The sequence below is a fragment of the Xiphophorus couchianus genome, chromosome 9, assembly GCF_001444195.1.
Source record: "Xiphophorus couchianus chromosome 9, X_couchianus-1.0, whole genome shotgun sequence".
In the NCBI taxonomy this organism is placed as follows: Eukaryota; Metazoa; Chordata; class Actinopteri; order Cyprinodontiformes; family Poeciliidae; genus Xiphophorus; species Xiphophorus couchianus.
In genome coordinates, this window is record NC_040236.1 from 12,893,717 (window position 1) to 12,912,861 (window position 19,145).

General features: G+C 36.7%; 2 protein-coding genes across 5 annotated transcripts in view; one reads left to right on the top strand and one right to left on the bottom strand.

Annotated features, from left to right (window-relative positions):
- cep350 (centrosomal protein 350) overlaps positions 1–1,544 on the bottom strand; it is a 34,751-nt gene extending 33,207 nt beyond the window's left edge. For both annotated transcript variants that reach the window (XM_028027071.1, XM_028027070.1), the window contains exon 1: positions 1,175–1,544. The gene's annotated coding sequence lies outside the window, so the exon portion shown is untranslated. The remainder of the gene's footprint in view (positions 1–1,174) is intronic.
- Positions 1,545–2,515: 971 nt separating this feature from the next.
- The window catches only part of cacna1ea (calcium channel, voltage-dependent, R type, alpha 1E subunit a), a 102,800-nt gene continuing 86,170 nt past the window's right edge, over positions 2,516–19,145 (top strand). For 2 of the 3 annotated variants that reach the window (XM_028026924.1, XM_028026925.1), the window contains exons 1-2: positions 2,516–2,617; positions 16,036–16,592. In XM_028026924.1, the coding sequence (XP_027882725.1) occupies positions 16,069–16,592 (524 nt within the window). In that variant the 5' untranslated portion in view covers positions 2,516–2,617; positions 16,036–16,068. Of the gene's footprint in view, positions 2,618–16,035; positions 16,593–19,145 lie in introns of those variants that run through there. The other variant, XM_028026923.1, reaches the window with a different exon arrangement.

The following is a 19,145-nucleotide window of genomic DNA, read 5'->3' on the forward strand; positions in this document are numbered from 1 at the left end:
ATGTCTATGACTTCATCAAACGTCTAGAGTTTCTTTTAGAAGAAGTCTTGTATGCGATGTCAACTTGTCCGACCATTTACAGCTTATTAAGTAGACAAAGTGAATAAAGGAGGTGAATCCTTTAAACGCATAGGCAGAAGGGAAATACAAGTTCTGTATTTTATTCAAACCTTTTACACATGCTACACATTCTATTAATGTGATGGAAATTCAGGGTATCTGTGTCAAATGTAAACCACTCTTCTAACTGTTACAACTAAGGCCAAACATAGTAACGTATATGTATTACTTTCAGTGTAATACACGAGGCAACACCAACACTTTAATCCACAAGACTATCTTTAACAACTCAAATCTACTGCTTTGTTTGATACAACTGAATGTTGTGTCAAATGATGTACTATTTTTTAAAAATAATATTTCATATGCTAATATACTGTGGCAAACCGTTATGAGAAATATGCAACTCAGTCCAAGCAATAGTTATAGCTCTCACATTTGGATAGACATGAACATAGAGAAAACTGTTGCAATCTAACTGCAAACCACAAATGGCATAATATGCAAAACACAACTTCACCCAAGCCTATGAAGAGGAACTACAGGTTGGGGTTTCCTTTTTACAGGAAGAGTAACCATTGTTTTCATTTTAATGTTAATAACTATTACTGTGCACCTATAAAATCAACAGAAAATTCATTCACAACATGGTACACTTATTTTACTTAATTCAAATGTATTTAGCAAAACACAAACAGCCAAAACATGTGAATTGCTCGTTACATTAAAAACGGCCCATTTTAAAACAACATTAAAAGCTAAACTTAGTGGGGAAAATGCTTATTGATTTAATCTACAGGTCAGTATCTAAAATTTATTAAGGGAATAGTTAAGAACTAACAAAGAGTCGGGTTTGAATACATTGTCATTTAAACAGATTCACTTTCAGCAATTCTTTCTTTTAAAAATGCATTCGAGATGTTCTAATAAATTGCTGCACGTATGAAAAACTAAGACAAAACGCTAACTACTGCTCAGCTGGCTGCGGACTTCAATTGGCATAAATTCAATCCAGGCAATAGTCGGTGCCGCAAACTCGAAAGAGTTTCGCTAGGTGGCAGGAAAATCATTAACATAGCCTAGCAACTTATTTGTCAACACTTAAAACACATACCTTTAGGAGGACGACCCGGTGTGTCTAATTGTCCACATTTACGCCGATGAACTCATAATACGAAACTCCTAAAATCTCCACAGTTCTCTTTTGATTTCCTTTAGCGATCTGTCTGCTACCGTTAGCGTTAGCCAGCTAACGTTAGCTAGTCAACTAGCCAAAAGCTACACCAACTAAACTATCAACTTTTTCCAGCGACATATATCCATTATTTCAACTTTCTTTAGAAAAAGCCATCGTATCCAAAGCAGCTGTGGAGTTTCCTTAAAGAAATATGCCGTCTTGTCTTTCAGAGGTCGCCTTTCCCGGGTTACTATGTTGATGTTTTTCAACGGTGAAACTAGTATCCAGGACGGGTAGGTAACCGACACCGAAATAGCGCGATAGTTGGTCTGCGTCATTTGTGACACTCCCCTTCTGCAAACACGAAATTAACAGCAAAGTTTGGTCAGGTTTCTCAGTTAGTTTAGTTGGTTAGTTATATTTTTTAAATATTTTATTAAATAACTTTAATAATTGTTTTTATTGTAAAATTTTTCAGATATTTTTTTTTTAGTAATTTGCGTAGATAAATTTATTAAAGCGTGTGATCTACACATTTACGGTTTAGTTGAAATGACACAAGTGTGAAAGAAGCTATAAGATTGGTAAAACACTAATGTAAAACACATTTACCCCACGCTCATGAGCAACAACGTAAGAACGACCTTTTAGGCTTTACTACCCTCTTGTGGTCACAATTAGTATTGCATAGAAAAATACCACAGATGTGTGGACACATAGAAGCCTGCACGGCATTAGTTTGTTTGTTTCCTGACAATCATCGCATTAGCTAGAATCTGGTTAATTTATGCAGTTTTCAACGCAACAGTTTCCTTTTTTATTTTCCCATTTATCCGAACGTAGTTATTTACATAGCTTAGATTAGTCTTAATGGATATAAATGTGCACGCTGAAAAAAAATAGTTTATGTTTTTTTTGGCAGCATGTGCGCTCAGTGTTCACAGGTGAGTCATAAATATATAAACCGCAGTGCAGCAGTCCGTTATGAAGGCAGACCCTCAGGTTTCCAGGTTATGGATCCCTGTTGAACCATGCAGAAGGCAACAAGTAGGTTTTTTGTGTGATGTTTTATTGTGAAACAGCAAAAGCGCTTCAGCCTGTAGCCTGGATTATATCACAACCTTTGGGTTTAAATTTGATTTAATTGTAAGCTATAGTGTTCCTTTTAAAAATGGTGCTGTTAAATAGGCAAGTCATAATGTTTCTCCGATTCTAATAACCTGCTATAACCCCGACTCCCCCTACTCTCCTCCCTCATTCTCTCTCTTTGCCTCTAAGGACTCGAAGAGGAAATACTACAGCGGAGCTGGTCGTTTCTACAAGCACATTTTCACTTATTTTGTGGACAGAGGACAGGAATGGACAGTTGTTGCTTTTTAGGTAAGACATTCTGCCTTTCTAATGAAATTAAATAGTTAGTTATAAATATTTTTGCAGTTTTGCAACTGCACACAACTAAAATATTATTATTAATTATTATTATTATTATTATTATTATTATTATTATTGAAGAGGGAAGGGGTAGGGAAAGAAATTCTTGTTTCGTATGAACACTTTTTGTTTTTTTGTTAACACTTCAGATCATTCAGAAATTAAGACTTTACTCACATTTTCTTACTTCATTCTTATTGTGCAAAACATGTTCAGACATTGAAAGTGTATGTCATTCCTCACTGCATCTTTTAGGTCTTTATAGTCTGAATTGTACTCAAAGTGACAGAGCTGGTCGGCACTGTTTGAGCTCTGCAAAATCAGCCTTTGGACAGGAGATTCTGATTGTTAAGTGTGAGCTTCACAGAGAGTTTTTTTCAGTGTTTGTCTGACTGGCTGTCAATGAAATAACATCATTTCCAGATTTCCTGTTTATTATCATGGACTGGGTTTAAATAAATTGGGTGTTTTCATAATTGTCTTAAAAAACAATCCAAACCAGATGAACTAATTACCCATACATCTATTTTTTAAAGTAAAACAGTCAACAAGAGACCATTTTGAGAGTGTCTGTGATTCAGATGTCAAGATAGGGAAGGAAAACAGTGGCTTTCCAGATGATTTTGTCACCTCACATCTTTTTTTCTCATCTCCCCTGTAGGATAATGGGTTTTGACTAGAATTAATCAAGTGATCTTGTTTTTTTTTGCAAAGAGAAAATGGATCTTGGCTTTGATCGATTCCCTTTTCTGGATTGCCTTGTTAATTATTTAATCATATGAACACTTACCAGTTACCACCCCCGGTGTCTTTATTTCCTGTTTTATTAATCGTTTCTTGTTGAGTGTCTGATTGGCCAGACTAAATAACACCATTCTCCCTGACAAGGGTGTAAATTGCTTTTCATGGTGTATAAATTAATGCAGCAGTTTAGCTGAAGAGTGAACTGCAGTGTACTTCTTAAAGCCCATTTTAAGAACAGATTCTATGTTCGTTGACTGTGCTGTGTTCAATGCCAGAAAAAGATTGTGATCAATTGCTCTCAAATACTATTTATCATTTCACATTGCAAACACATTCCTAACCCTTGAACTTTGTTACATGTTGTCACATTACAAACTCAAACTTCAATGTATTTCTTAATGTGACAAACCAACACAAAGTACTACATAACTCTATAAAATGGGAACAAACAACAGAAGCATGTTTTTGTTGACATAGACATGCATTTACCCTCCTCCTTCAATGTGTGAATGTTTGTGAGGTTTGTTAGAAAACATTAGTGGACAAACAGCTTAATGGAGCCCAAAGCCAGACAGGTAAGGGAGAAATCTGTGAATGAGTTTAAATCAGAGTTGTGTTGTAAAACAATATTCCAGGCTTTCATCATAGAACTCTGTTAAATCCATCATTAGAAAATGAAAAGCAAACCTACAAAAACATGGCGGACTATCTAACAAACAGGCAGAGTGAAAATAACATTACTCTGCTGGTGCTTTTCTTTTCTTTGACAGGTATAGGGACACTGGTCAGACAGCATGGGAAGGTAGAGGGAACTAATACATACAAATCTGCCTATGGGAACCATCAATCACATGGCAATGATAGACCAGGAGTGGCTATCAGAGAGATAGAGATAAGTGTTAGATGGAAAGATGGAAATAGTACTTTAACGAGCTGATGAATAAGAAAAAAATATAAAGAATGTAGAGTAGAAGAGGTACTTGCTGTGGATTGGGAATTAGTAAGGATGAGATTTTCTAGTTCCAATTTTTAAGAACAAGGGGGATGGAAAGGATTAGGGACACCTCAAGTTTTATGCTTTGGAGATAAAGTCAGACAGACCTGGCTGAAATGGTTTGGGCATGCTCAGAAGAGAAACAGTGATAATATCAGTAGAATAGTGTTGGAGCCACAGGACAGGAGGCAAAGAGGAAGACCAAAAAGTAGATTTATGGATGTAGTGAAGGAGTATATGAAATTAGGTGGTGTAAGGGTAGAGGATATATTGGTATATCGGCATGACAGAGCCTACAAAGTTATAAACTCTTTCTAATTATTTGTTTTGTAAACAGTGTTTCTCATAGGGTTAGATTCATATGAAAATAATCAACACTAATACCTTCACTCACCTTAAAAATAATCAAGTTTTTGAAACATTTCATTCATTCAGCCTTGGTGAAGTTATGAGATTCAGTCTGCTCTTGTTGAAAACAGGATTTGGTCTCTTTTATGTTGGATGATGACTAATTCCTGCATATTTTTTTCAGTCTTCTCCGGTATGAAGTTATTGTTGAACAGACAACCATCAGTCTTGCAAACACTTGAATTTTGCAAGTGGATAGATTATAACAAAAAACATTTCTCATTTCTCTGAATGTAGTTGCCTTGGGCATCAAGAACACAACCTTTAAGGGGAAAACCAAAAATAGCAGGGAAAACCAAAGATAAACAAACAAAAACTCTTGCTGCAGGTATAGTGTGTGGTGCAAGCTGTAAAATATGATTTATGTGTGGTGTATTGACTGCCATGTGGCAGCTGAAGGACCCAGTTACTTGCAGCTTAAGTTTACCTTGAGTGCTGGGTTTTCTTATAATCCCATACAGACAAAGCCTGATGACAGAGGTAGGATGTCAAATCTTTATCGGTATTCCAGCTTACCAGGTTTCTAGACATAATTCAGACTTCATAAAAAAAATCGACACATACAAGGCAGCAATCTGTTGCTGTAAAATATTTGAGATAAATTTTAATACGTGAAATGCAAAAAAATATCAAAATTAAAAAACTGACAAATTAGGGAAATTTTTGTCTTACATCATCCTCAGTTATGGATATTTGTTAGAACATTTTTCCACTAAAATTTGAAAAAAGTCAAACATTAATTTTTTTTCAGTTTTTGACAAAAAGCGACATTATAAAAATATTATTTTAACAAAGCCACGAGTTGCACAGTTATTGGTGCCTGCCTGGCCAACAATAATTTGTCCCCTTTTGCCAACAGGACAGTTTCTTATAACATAGTGTAATGTTGGAGCATGCAAAGAGTAATATTTTCCACTATTTCTTTTGGCACAAACTCTCTACATCATCCAGACCTTGGTTTTTTTCAGATGCTTTTCCCCTCACCAGCTCACTCCACATAATTTTTATAGTTTCTAAATCAAGGCGCTATCATCACATAGGAAAAACGTTGATTTTTCATCAAATGAATTTGATGTGGCCATAGGTTTTGGACCATTATTCAGTTGAAATGTCCAATGTCAACCCATTTTTAGCTAAATTGCAGAAGGCAGAAGATTTTTATTTAAAATCTCTTGTTGTTTCCACTCTAACAAGGTTCATAAGACAGTTGGAGAAAAAACAAACCAAAGTCATCACAGATTATTCACCACACAATCACAGCTGAATTGAATCGGTCCCTTTTCTGTTTCATACTAGAACCACCTGAAGTATTTGGTTGTCATTTGACTAAAATACACATTTATTTAGTAGGATTTAGTAAAGTTTAGCAAACTTGACGTGTTTATTTGTGATGAAAGGACAGAGCAGGCTTGTTCATGTCTCCCAAACAACCTTTGGGCAAGCAGTATCTAATGGTTGTTATGGATACGTGTGACCCCTGCCATTTCATTTTCTCTCAGTCTGAGCATTTTAAGACTTTTTAAGCATTTTCAGTTAAAGCAAGATTAATTGGAGCATGAAAAAGAAATACTGGCTTTTATTCATTTAAATGTTTTATCAAAAGTAGCAAACACATAAATCCAGTAAATTCAAAACCATACAGTGTAATCTTCCAGCTGACTTTGTCCTAAGATGTGCCGTAAAAGAAGAGTCTAAGAACTCAATTTGAAATAAATCCACATTCCCCAGTATGTTTGCTGTCAAACACTTTGATCTATTCAAACTCATGGTCGCTCACTGTTTACTGCACAATACTTACATAATGATGGTATGAAAATTTAATGAAGCCTGCAGGAATATGGGGTTGTTGCTTCTGCAGAATAATATCATAGCACTGGAATAAAGCTATCAAACAAATAAAAATATTATAGCATTAAAAGGATGTGGTAAATGAATTATATATTCAATGTTCAGTTCCCCACAAGGGTGGAGCAAGTGTTAAAACATCTGAATAAAAAGCTGTGTGGAGGGTTTTTCACAGTATTTGCTAAACATAAAATAGAAAATAATTGTGACAAAATTGTACAGGTTATTTAAAGATAAATGCAAGATATAAAGGAAATATCTTTGCAATTTGCAGAAATTATTAAAGGTGACACAAATAGGGCCCTTCAGGGAAAATTCAGTATGTCTGTCATTAAAACCATCTGATTATTTTAAGATACAAAGGAAGGAAATTAATGATTAAGAGATAACAATAGCAACAGGAATGTGACGGTGGGTGGAACGAACCGAAGTCTGAATCATAACATTTCATCATTTGCATATTTTGCTGCATCTGTCTGTTTATTAAAATGCAAACATAGAGGGTTATTGAAAGCTGTAAATTTATTATATAGATTCTGGCACCGCTTAATGCACTCCATATAACACAGTTGAGTAATATCAAGTGATTGTATTTTACAGAGAGTAACTGCTCAGCGTCTGGGGGCCTTAGCTAAGCAAGGGAAAATTAGACTTCTGCATCTGCTCACTCTTAATGTAGCCTTCGCAGTTTCTAGTCTGCAACAGTCAATTTTTGTTACTATTGACCTAAATGTTCATTCGGTCCCTTTGTTGGGCAAAACAAGGTTGTAAAATGACAAACCCATACAGAAAATCGCTAAATCTGATAGAGCAAAGGTTAAAACTTTGACACCACTGAGGTTTTGGTGTATCTCAAAGAATTTAAACATCATCAAACACTCTGTTTTTTCATTGATTCAAAAAGTAAAACAAATATACAGATAAATTGATATATCTTAAGTATCTATGTTAGTTAATTTGGGTGATTATGGTTTACAGCTAAAAATAAAACACCCAAATTCAGTGCGCGATTGGCCAGAAAGTCTGTCTGACGTAAACCCCACTGAGAATCTGTAGGTTATTATCAAGAGGAAGCTGACAGGCAGCAGAGTCAACAACGCAAATGAGCTGAAAGAAGCTATTAAAGCAATACGTCCTTCTTTAAAATCTAAGCAGCGCCATCGCCTGATCTCTTCATGTCACTCTGCACTGATGCAGTAATTCATGCATGAAAAAGGCCAACCTCTGACAGCAGATACAGTGTAGTTTATGGAAATTTCAAATTGTTTTATTTGTATTGGTTGGATTTCACAATGTGAGACTGAATGTATTAATTAACAAAAAGAGACCATTTTATTTGTACAATGTCTAGAATTAATTTTTTTAAATTAAAGTGCAGAAATTAACTACAGTATTCTAATGAACAGAAAAGTTTCTCCTGTTTCTCTTCTTTATTGTTAGCTATGTGCAAAACATTAAACTGGCTGACAAATAGAAAAGAAGATATTATTTTCAGTTGATAAGAATTTTTACTCTGCCTTTATTGCCTTTTGCTCCCATTTTAACATTTCCAGACATCATCAGACTGTATTTTTCATCACTGCTGGAGATTAACTTGCCATCTTTAGTATGAGAGATATTTCCTTGACTTCCCTCCTAGAATATTAAAGTTGAACCTCAGGGGTTTCCTGAATCTATTTGACTTCTCTAAAAACAACGTTGTTATTTTCAGCATGCTGAAATTTCACACCTGACTTGTCTTCAAACACATTATCCATTAGCTTCAGGTGACATAACCCCTCCTGACACGTGTTTGGCCACTCACCAGGTTGCCATCCAGGCTGTGCGGCGGATGGCTGCAGTATGATGTGTAATTAGGCAGTCATGCGGTCTGTTAGTAAGGCCCCAGCAGGTGCGAGGAGGTGCTTTCGCCTGCCTCAGCCTCGCTTTCACTCCTCGTTATTAACTTTGCAAACACCTGGCTGTCCAGCGAAGAGTGTGAAATAGCATTTGGCTCCTGCAATCCAGTGATCCAATTTAAATGAAGACCCATATTCTTTGTTTCTTTTCATTTGACTCAAAGCGATTCAGAGGAGTTGCCGCGAAGCTGTGGGTTTGATGTTTATGAGTAATTCCAGGTAATGGTAGAGAAAGCTCGGAAAGCAACCGGGGCTAATCAGCAAACGGCCTCTTAAAAGCTAATGAGGAGAATTAGAACAAACCATTGTCGACCTTCTTGACTGTATGATTCTGATAATTGTGAGGAGTAGCCACAGGAGAGTGTGGGGGTCTTGATGTCTGACTCTGAGAAAGACTTTTACGAACCTCTGAGGTTGTTTTGTGTTTTCAGAGTGCTGGCTTCTGTAATAAATGCCCAGAAAGTAGCCACATTAGTGCACAGATAACTCACATCAATGTCAGATCATGCAAATTACCTTTTATTCTACCTCATTTACCTCATAGTCTATTGTTTTTTTCACTTCAATCTTTATAAACCCTTGGAATGGCAGGTTTGGCATTTTATTAAATGAGCCATCAGCAGATTTATACGCACTTTAAAATGTTCAAGAAGCAGGAACGTGAATTCTGTGTAAAAAGGTCACTGGATTCATCCAACCAGTATTTCTGAAGTCAAATAAGATATAAAACGTTAATTAGACTACCCTAGGTAAAAGTTGAGTGTAAATATGAGAAGCAGCTAATCCAACTAGATTGTTAAAAAGTATTTTCTCCCTTACAGTTATTAAATTATTTTCTTTTTTTGTTGCACTTACGTGTCTTAGATTATCAAACCAATTTATTATCAGACACACATAAGCTTTATAAATACATTATTATTTTACATCTTCTAACCCCCCTTAACCTAATAAATGGTTGTGCCACCCTTTGCAGCAACATCCATCATCAAGCATTTGTGATGACTTTGTCAGTCATGAACTCATTAATGTCACTGTGGAGGAAATTAGAGTGGTTGCCACATTGGAGGGTTTTCGAGCATGAATGGTCTGTATATATATCATTATCACTGTCGCTTTATTATTGTCCACATTAGGAATTTTCTTTGTGTAGCCAGGTGGAATACATAAAAACCATAAATGTCAGTGGAAAACGTTAGTAAGGAAAACGTCAGAGAGAAAAAATACTATACAAATACCAATTAAACATGGTAAGACTGAAATGATAAAGCAATCACATTTCAAATTTATCTGCATAAATTAATAAAATGAGGAAAGTTTTAATGATTGAATCATTTTGCAAGGCGCTGAGGTTCCAACTAACAGAAGCTTCCTGAGCTTCTGTTAGCAATAAAAAGGATTGACTACAGCAATTCAATCTAATTTATGTGCCGAATTTGACTTAGTATTTAAAAATTTTAATTTATGGATGTTTTTGAGCTATCCAGAGGTGGACTTGCTGGTGGGCTTTGGATGTTGTGCCACATACTAGCTGATGGCCATGAATGGATGTTCAGGCACTTTTCCTCAGGACTTTCTGGTAGAAAGGAGAACTCATAGCTTCATTAGTTATGGCAAGACATCCTGGTCTTGGAAACCATTAGAGCCACAGTTCACCACCAGGAATGATCTTCATTTTATGAAATTCTGTGTAACAGGACAAACAAATTCTCAAACGTTCCAATTCTTGTCGTCGGTCCACTGAAAATTTTCCCTAAAGTCTTGGGAATCATCCCATCAATGCCATATTTACCTAGTTTCTTTCTCATTGTTGAATCATGATGGCTGGCCTCAACAAAGGCCAGAAAAGTTTGTTGTGCCTTAAAAGCTGCTCTGGGTTCTTTTGAGAAGAGTCCTCAATGACGTCAGGGAGTAATTTTACTAGACCGCCCACATGGAAAGTCTCACCACTCTGACATGTTTCTACATTTGTTTAGAATGACTCTGACTGTGGTCCATAAAGTTTCAAAGCCTCAAAAATAAGATTGTAACGTTTTCCAGGCTGACAATGATGACTTTCCCGTTTTGAAGTTCTTCTGATCGGGATATGACATTTTGCTTTTTCCACAATTTTTTGCTTACGTCATTCTATCAGAAGATTTCTGCTTAATTTTTCAAATCTAGTTGTTATCAGGTCTAGATATTGCTTATAAAATTTAACCAAATAAGAAGAGGTTAATCACAGAACATGTATTTCTTTAGGCTGCCTTGTTTTGTTATCAGTATGTCTTTGATTATCTGAAACAGCTACGTCAGACAAACACACAAAAAGCAAATAACAGATTAAGTTCATCCACTCATCTTCTTTTCCTGCATCATGTTGTTCAAACTCTGTGAAGGTTCACTGAGCAATCCCTGGCCAGGAAGCAGGATATTCCCCCAAAAAGTTTGTCAGTCTACAGCAGGGTCACTCAGGAAGATCAACTGTGTATGCACACACATGCGCACGCCCACGCCCACCCACGCACGCAAACACACGCAAACACGCACACACAGGGACAATTCAGATTTAGTCCCAGATGTTATTAAACCAAGGGGGGGAAATTGCTTGGCAACAGTGCTCTATGCAGTCTAAAAGTAATACAATTAAATGAAATTAAAAACACACACATAAGACGCAGAGAAATATTGATGATAATAGTAAAATAATACTTAAGAACAATTAAATCATTTGGAAAAAATATAAAAAAGTTTAGCTTAAGCAGATGTGATCAGACCCTTTGCAGTCAGTCTTGCATGTCTGGGGAGAAAAAGACACAGTTGTTCAACTGTGACTTAATAATGGCTCTAAAAGATCAATTAAGTAAGATCCAGATGACATATCAATATGAAATTATATTACTGGTTTGTAACACAGTTGTCTCATCTTCTCTTTGGGTCACATCTGAATGCCACAACTTCAGCATCTAGGCATTTGCCCCCATGTTTTTATATGATCTTTCCTTTTTTGTTCTCAAAAATCATAGATGTTGCATGCTGAGATTCTGCCATGATGATAACCATTTGATTTTGACATTGCTTTTCCACTTTAACAGTAATATGTTTTGCTTGACTATGCTATAAAGTCAGTTTTCTTTGGCAAACATTGTTATTTTGGAATCACAACAAAACAAACGATAATTTGTCATAAGAAATCAGGACAGTCAAGCAGGTAATATGTAAAATGTAAGATAGTTCAAGGGCTATGACTATTTTTGTGAGGCACTAAAGTACAGCTGTGAAAAAGAATAAGAAGAGGAAAAACACCCTTTGCATGTTAAGTGAACTTTGTATGTGTTTTTTCTCATAAATACCAGCTGATGATCATAAATCGTTCTCTGCTTTAGCACACAGTAGAAATAATAACTGTACCATGTGTACAGACAATTGCAGTCTTTACATGAAATTGTATTCGTACTAGTTGTTGCATATAGATGGTAATTTAAAGTCAACAACCATTATTGATTAAGATTTCTAAGTTTTTAGATTGGGCCTCTTTGTTTACTCTGTTTTTTCTCTGATCATAAAGAAACATCTCCTCACTTTCGAAGTTTGGCCACAAACTTTTATTCTGTTTTATTGATGAAGGTTTCTCTGTTTTGTTGTGTTTTCATTTTTATGTGGCAGGCTCTGTAATCTGGGAGGATCATGCTCAGATCCATTTGTCTGAACTTAGAGATCATCTAATTGTGTTGGCATTTCTGTCCAGGCACTTTGAAAACATAATTTGGCAAATTGATTCGATAAACACCAGATCAATGAGAGCTCCCTGGACATTTTTTTTTCTAATCTTACCAGGAATCACACAACATATGATTCCCTGTTCAAGCTCACTACGTTTTTATGCTTATTTGGTTTTGCTTGGCCTTGCACTCACAGTCTCAGTCTGGACTGTAGTTTTGTTTACTGAAGTGAAAGAATGGAGGGGTTTATGTGGGTAGAGTGGTGTGAAAAATTACTTGTTTTTTCCTTTTTGTGGAAATCTTTTCATTAAATATATGCAATTTAAACCAGTTTAATTTCACAGTCAGTTAGAAAAACACAACAATTTGTCTCAGACAAACAGTAAAAATTGTTGTGTAAAATTGATTTTAATTTATCTCTTATTAGTTTTTCCAAACAGTAAGACTCTCAGTTTCAATTTTAGATTCCTTTCATGCATGTGTCGCTGCAATCTTATTTATGTTTTCTGATCAATCCCCTCCTACATCAGTGCTTTTAGTAAAGATGTGTTAATGAAACATTGGTTGTTTATTTATGTTCCTATTGAATAAATTTATAGATAAAGATCCAACTGTAGTCTGAGTCTAGCAATGATGGGCTTTATCCCTTTGTAAAGCAAGTTCAGAATGAGAAGATGAATAAGATGATTTAAGCAGATTAATCTAGTTGTCCTGTATCATTTTTAAAAGTGGTTGAATTAAATTACAGGCTCATTTTCAAAAATGTGTTTAAATTCACAACTTAATGTGATCAAGAGATGCCACACTACTAAACATGCCAGCAGTCAGAGCAAATTAAGACAACTGAATTATGACAAACAAGGCCAGGCAAGGACTTTGGGTTATCTTGCTACCATGCACTATCAGCGCAATGGAAAGAGTTGTACCAAAAAATCTCCAAAATATATTCTCAGCAAACTGCAGCAATGAGTGGCTTCTTGTGGTCACATAGTCTTTGTAACAACCATTAAACACTATCTATATGTCAACCTTTTCTGGGGAGGCATGCTAGGAAAAGCCCTTTTTGTCCCTTTATCAGAAATTTAAACATATGTTGTTGAGAAAACGTTGTTGGAACTTTAAATGGAAAAATATGATAATGTTGAAAATAGTGCTGCCAAATATATTGAATTGTCACCCTTACAAGAGCAGTAAGTGCAACACTGCGATCACAAAGTGCTGTTTGGATGCAGTATTTGATTGGATACTAAATTGTGTGTTTGTGATATCAAGCTCAGCATATTGACTATATTTGTCAAGAAAATGTAACTCAAGTCAAAAAGAATTTGTTTTAAGACTTTCTATGCATCATTCCTGTGGCTGCTTATAAACAGAGGACGGAGTAATTTTCTGTCTTTACATAATACAAGAAAATAATATGTAAAAGCCTTTGCTCTGCCTCTGACAAAGTAAAGAACATTAAGTCAGATATTTTTTCCATGCCTGTTTTATTTAATAAAAGAACGCCTTAGTGGGGGTGAGGGACACAATAATGTAAAAGTAAAGCACTCATCTTTAGCATGAGGTGTATAGAAGATCCCTAGCCATTAGTGCTCCATTTATAGGCGTTTATTCATTTATAAACAACCAAAAATGTAATGACTTGAAGTCTCCTGATGGGCTTTTGGGTATGCATATGCAAGACAACCAAGTGGCCTAACTTCAGCTTCCCCACCTTACAGCTTTGTGATCTGCAGGATTTTGTTTTCACAGCTCGCTATCTTTGCTCTGACGTTATTTAGGAGCTTTCCTCTCTGAGGGGCTGTAAAACCAGAAATCCATCATTCAGGTAACTGAAATGGACTTCAGGAGGAGCAGTCGTATACACCGTTCTGCAGCACATTTGGAAATTAAATCTCTCAGTTCTATCGCTTGCTTAACACATCACCAAAACCAAATAAGTCGTCACTAATTCTCAGATCCGATAAGGGAGATATAAAGATAATTAAATAAGATGTCAGTGTTAGTTTTTCTTCTTCCTAACTGCATAATGAAGCATAGCCCTGGCAGTGTTATGTGATCATTTGTGTTGAGGGGCTGGGTTACAGCTTATATAATTGGTTTTGATGCTCAGAGGACTGGGGATATTTTGAACAGACTGAGGCCAGTGAGAGAGAACAACACTGCACACTACAAGAATGGGTTTGAGATCAAATTTCTGACTGCAGAGTGGATCTCAGGTCTTCACACTTTGTACTAATCACCCATTTATGCAGCTTACTTACTGCACACCACATATTCTATGCATATTGTACAAACTTAACACGTGTTTGACATTTCATCAAAAAAATATATATCTTAAAAAATATCTGTTACTGATGTTTGCTGTTACCTTGCTTTCATGAATGTTGACTGTCTGAATTTTTTTTCAACGTCTTGTCACATCATAAATGTAGATGTACTTTGTGTTTGTGCATGACAGAATGAAATGGAAAACTGTTCTGTGAAGGTCTCAGAGGTTATAGAGCAACAGTGGAAAACCAGATCGAGGAACATTCCAAGCAGGTCAGGGATAAAGTTGTGGAAAAATGGATTTGAATGTATTTGCAAAGCTTTGAACATATCACAGAACTTTGTTCAAGAAATCCTCTGAAAATAGAGAGAGCATAGCACAAATGTAAACCGACAATAATATTTCCATTCTACCTAAGCTGACAGACTGACTGGGTTTTCATGCTGATCTCCTCTGTGTCATGCTGCATTGATGCATTGATTCATATAGAAATGAACATAGATATCTACCTTTCTTCAAAGCTCAATTATAATATGATTTATTGAGAAAAATATTTGGCTCTGTCAGCCATTATAGTAAAAAATACAACAAATAAAGGCCTGAAATATTTCATTCTATATGTTATGAATATATATGAGTTTCACTTTCTGAAATGAGTGACAATATTCTATTATTTTTATAAGGGGAAAAATATCTTCCAGTTTGAACTAGTACTTAAATATCTTGCTAGAACATTAATTTTAAGTACGTTTTGTTGTTTTTCGAGTACAGGGAGATAAAATATTTGGTAGGATTTTGTGTTTTTGCTGTATAACATTTCTTTGAATGGCTGTGATGAGCAGTATTCCCCACCACAGCTCCTTATGTCTGCTTATATACATAATACTAATGTTAAAATTACACACATTAGTTAATTGTAAACACATTTTTAAGGAAATTAAAAAATAGCATCTATAATTCAAATGAATGTAGATTTTTTAATTAAAAGAAAGCTTGAACAGATTATAGTAGTTCTGTCAGCAGTGGAAGGCAGCTGCGATTTAGGTAGCTCATCAATAACATGGCTGGCAGTTTGATTTTTGCCCTGTTCAATTACTGCAGTCTCCTTAAGGCAAGATTGGGTGGGTGCGTGCATGTGTGTGTGTGTGTGTGTGTGGGGGGGGGTGTTTCATGTGTAAATTTGTAACAGTGATGCAAAGGCTCTTAGCGAGCCTAACAAAGATGAGATAGCATACAGGGCACTACCATTCAACTATTCTTGGACGAAAGTATGAGGTGGTGTTTTGTTTATATGACTGGTGTCCTAAAGAAATATATTACAAATGGGAATGATTTTCAAGAGCAGTATTTGTGTTTGTGAAGCTATGATTGCTGTGTCGTGCATACAATTACCTAGAAAAGGAGTAATAAATAGTTCTTATCAATTTTATTGTTACCCAAATAGTACCACAAAATATTGTGATAAAACTTTAAGTCCGTCTGATCTCTGCTCCTTTTCCTTCCTGCAGCACTATGCTAAGACCCCGGGCAGCCTTACCACCATGCTGGAACTGGGCTCATGTTCTGTCAGCTCTCAGTCTCTGACAGATGACCACAATGCTTTGGGGCGACCTCCCACCTCAGGAGGGCCTGACAGTCCAGCACCTGGTTTTGGACAGATGTGTGGCAGCAGTAGCCCCAGGCATCACGTCCTCCACCCGTCACCAACGGATTGTGAGAGCTGGCAGAAGCATCGGGGAGGGCTGGCTGGAGGTTCAAGCCCCTGCTCTGAGCCTCACCCGCTCCTGGAACCCCAGAGTCTGTCCACCAGCTACGACACCCTCTACCTCCCACAGATGACTGGGCAGGCTCAAACTCTCCACCCGAACCGCCTTGGCCTTTCTCTGGATGTGGCCTCAACATTTGACGCTGGAGGTGGGATGCTTGGGGTGGATGGAGATTTGGCAGTCAGTCCCAACGTAATCAAGAGACGGCGGGGAGGCCTGATTGAACAGAAAGACATTGTCAAAGCACACCAGGCCCACAAAATACACAGCACACCACAGGCTCGACGCAAAGAGTGGGAGTAAGTATGACATTTCTTACAGTACATTGTGATTTCTTAAAATATAACTTCAAATTTGTAGTTTAAGCTATGTCGTTATAGAGTTACATTGTACATATTTTACCATGTAGCTTCACTATGATAAATACAGGTATATCTGCTATTTCTGTTTCATCAGCTGCTGCTAGAAGTCCTGTAGGTGAAAATGTTACCCAGGAGCCAACGTTTACATTACAGAGGGAATTTTTTATACCATAAAAAAGTAATTAGGCTCATAATGTTCTGTGTGTTTTTTGTTTTTTTTGGAAAACCTCATTTCTGCTGTTGAATTAACTAGATTAGATTCACAATTTTCTTGCAAATGAAAGGAAAACTTTTAACATGATCATTTCAGTATAGGTATATATGCTATGTTAGGCTTGGTCTGAAAATGCAAGGTGAATCACAGATTTTCATGTATAAAAACATCGCTCAAGAAAAACAAACTTCAAAGATTCATAACTAGAAATATCAAAGTAGCTCACATTGTTTAACCTGCTAAAGTTTATAATGCAATGATTTGGTTACATACTGTCATCAAGCAAACACTTCCTATTCAATAGACTGAATACTCTCTTGAAATGGAAATGTAAAAATCAACAGGGTCATCTAATAGGTTAACTAATTGAAATCAACAACTTCTTTATGTACATAATGTGTAAATAAGAAATATGAAAATAAATCTAGTCTCAAGTTAAGGAATAATCTTTCCCCCAAAAAGTAAAGGGTAAAGACAAAACATAAAGAAAAAGAAAAGAAACATTTTTAGAACAATTTGGAAGCAAAACATTTAGATCCATGGAAAATATGTTTTATCTAAACCAACATAAAACTGAACAATAAACTACCAAAAACATTCAGCATCTTCTTGTGTCACCTCAACTATTTAACTCTGAGGCATTGATGAGTATGTGTGTGCACTCATTCCCATGTTCTTTTCACGCGCTGATTATTAAATAGCCTGTGTGTAGGCGTGTGTGTGTGCGGGCGTGGGCGTGTGTGTGTGTTTATTAGCTTCCTGTCCTGTGGTGTGGTGGAAGTTTCTAGCTGTTTATTGCAGTGATACCCCCCTATGTCTTTTCCTGCTGAAGCCAGAGCTTCACCTCTAGCTGGCACCCTCCGTGCCCCCCTTCGAACCTTTTTCACCACAGGTACAGGATGCCGCATCTTATCATAAGCTACACCTAAAGAGACGGAGGTTTAGGGAGGCTAATTGCAGAGAGAGTGGGACGCGAGATGAGAGAGGAGATGACATGCGCTGAACGCAGGGGAGGTAGTGAGGAAACAGAGGATGAATGAGAACTTTTCCTGCTTTAATTTGCATTTGATATTTAGGTTCATGTGACAGTAGATTGCAAGTGGGCGATTTGTGGATTAAGAGGCCTGTAGAGATGCTTGACCATGGACCAGATAGCTTTTCTCCACCCTGTCCAATATAATTATCGTAATACGTCATGACAGATGTAGACTGAAGCTGCTGAGCGGACAGTGACCACAGTGAGTCAGAAGGCATTACAACCGTGCACATCCACCTCTCACTGCCATTTAACAGCAGACCTCAGCTACCTGGCAGAAGGGGGGGAAATCAGCATTTGCTCTTGAGCCAATTGTTGCACCTGTTTTGAGTTTTCAAATAAAATTAGCTTGATTGCAGGGCAGTCTGATTCACTGTGACATTAAAACTTGTCTGTGTTTTTCTGCAGGTTTGGTTACTCTTCCTGAATATTTAAACAAGCTTGTGCAGTTTCTAAAAATGCCCTATTATGACACCCAATGGCCTGCTGCTGAAATTATCATGACCCCGCTCTGCTGCATGACAAATGCGTCATAATCAGTGTAAAAGCGGACATTGATTAAGAAATTTTTCAATAATTGGGTTCTAAAAATAATTGACAGGGTCGTCATTTGAATTTCCTTTGGGTGTTCATGACTCCCTGAAGGCAATAAGTAAAGTCCTAATGATTTCCTGGTTTCTAAGGTTTCATTTTAGGGTCAGAGTCATAAAAATGTGCCATTGAATGTATTCGATGTTTTCAGGCACCCAAGAGGAATTGTCTTCCATGTGGGCTTCGAATGACCAGTTCTTCATCACACACTTGGGACAAATTGTTGCTTATTGTCTGCAAATAACACAGCAAAGTGAAATTTGGGTTGGGTTACTTTGATATCCCAAGAGACTTAGTCATTGTTAGCTGTTTTCCCTTTAGTGTCACAGTAATTGTTGCATGTAAGGTAACCTACATGCTCTTTTTGACCTTTGTTTGCTTAGTATTTGATGCTCATTGAGAAGAGGATCCCTTTGGGATCCTGAATTTCAACCTCAGCTTCTGGAAACGAAGCGTCCAAGCATTCGGTTTTGATGCTTCATCAGCAAAGAGTGCAAAGAGATAAGAGACTGATGTATTCTCACATTTGTAGAGGCTTCTGTGTGAATGCATTTGCAGCATTCATCCCAGGAGGATCTAAATTACGATATCCTCTCGGAAGCATTTTGTCAAATAGCTGTGTTTAGAGTTGACATTATTGTGCCTCTAA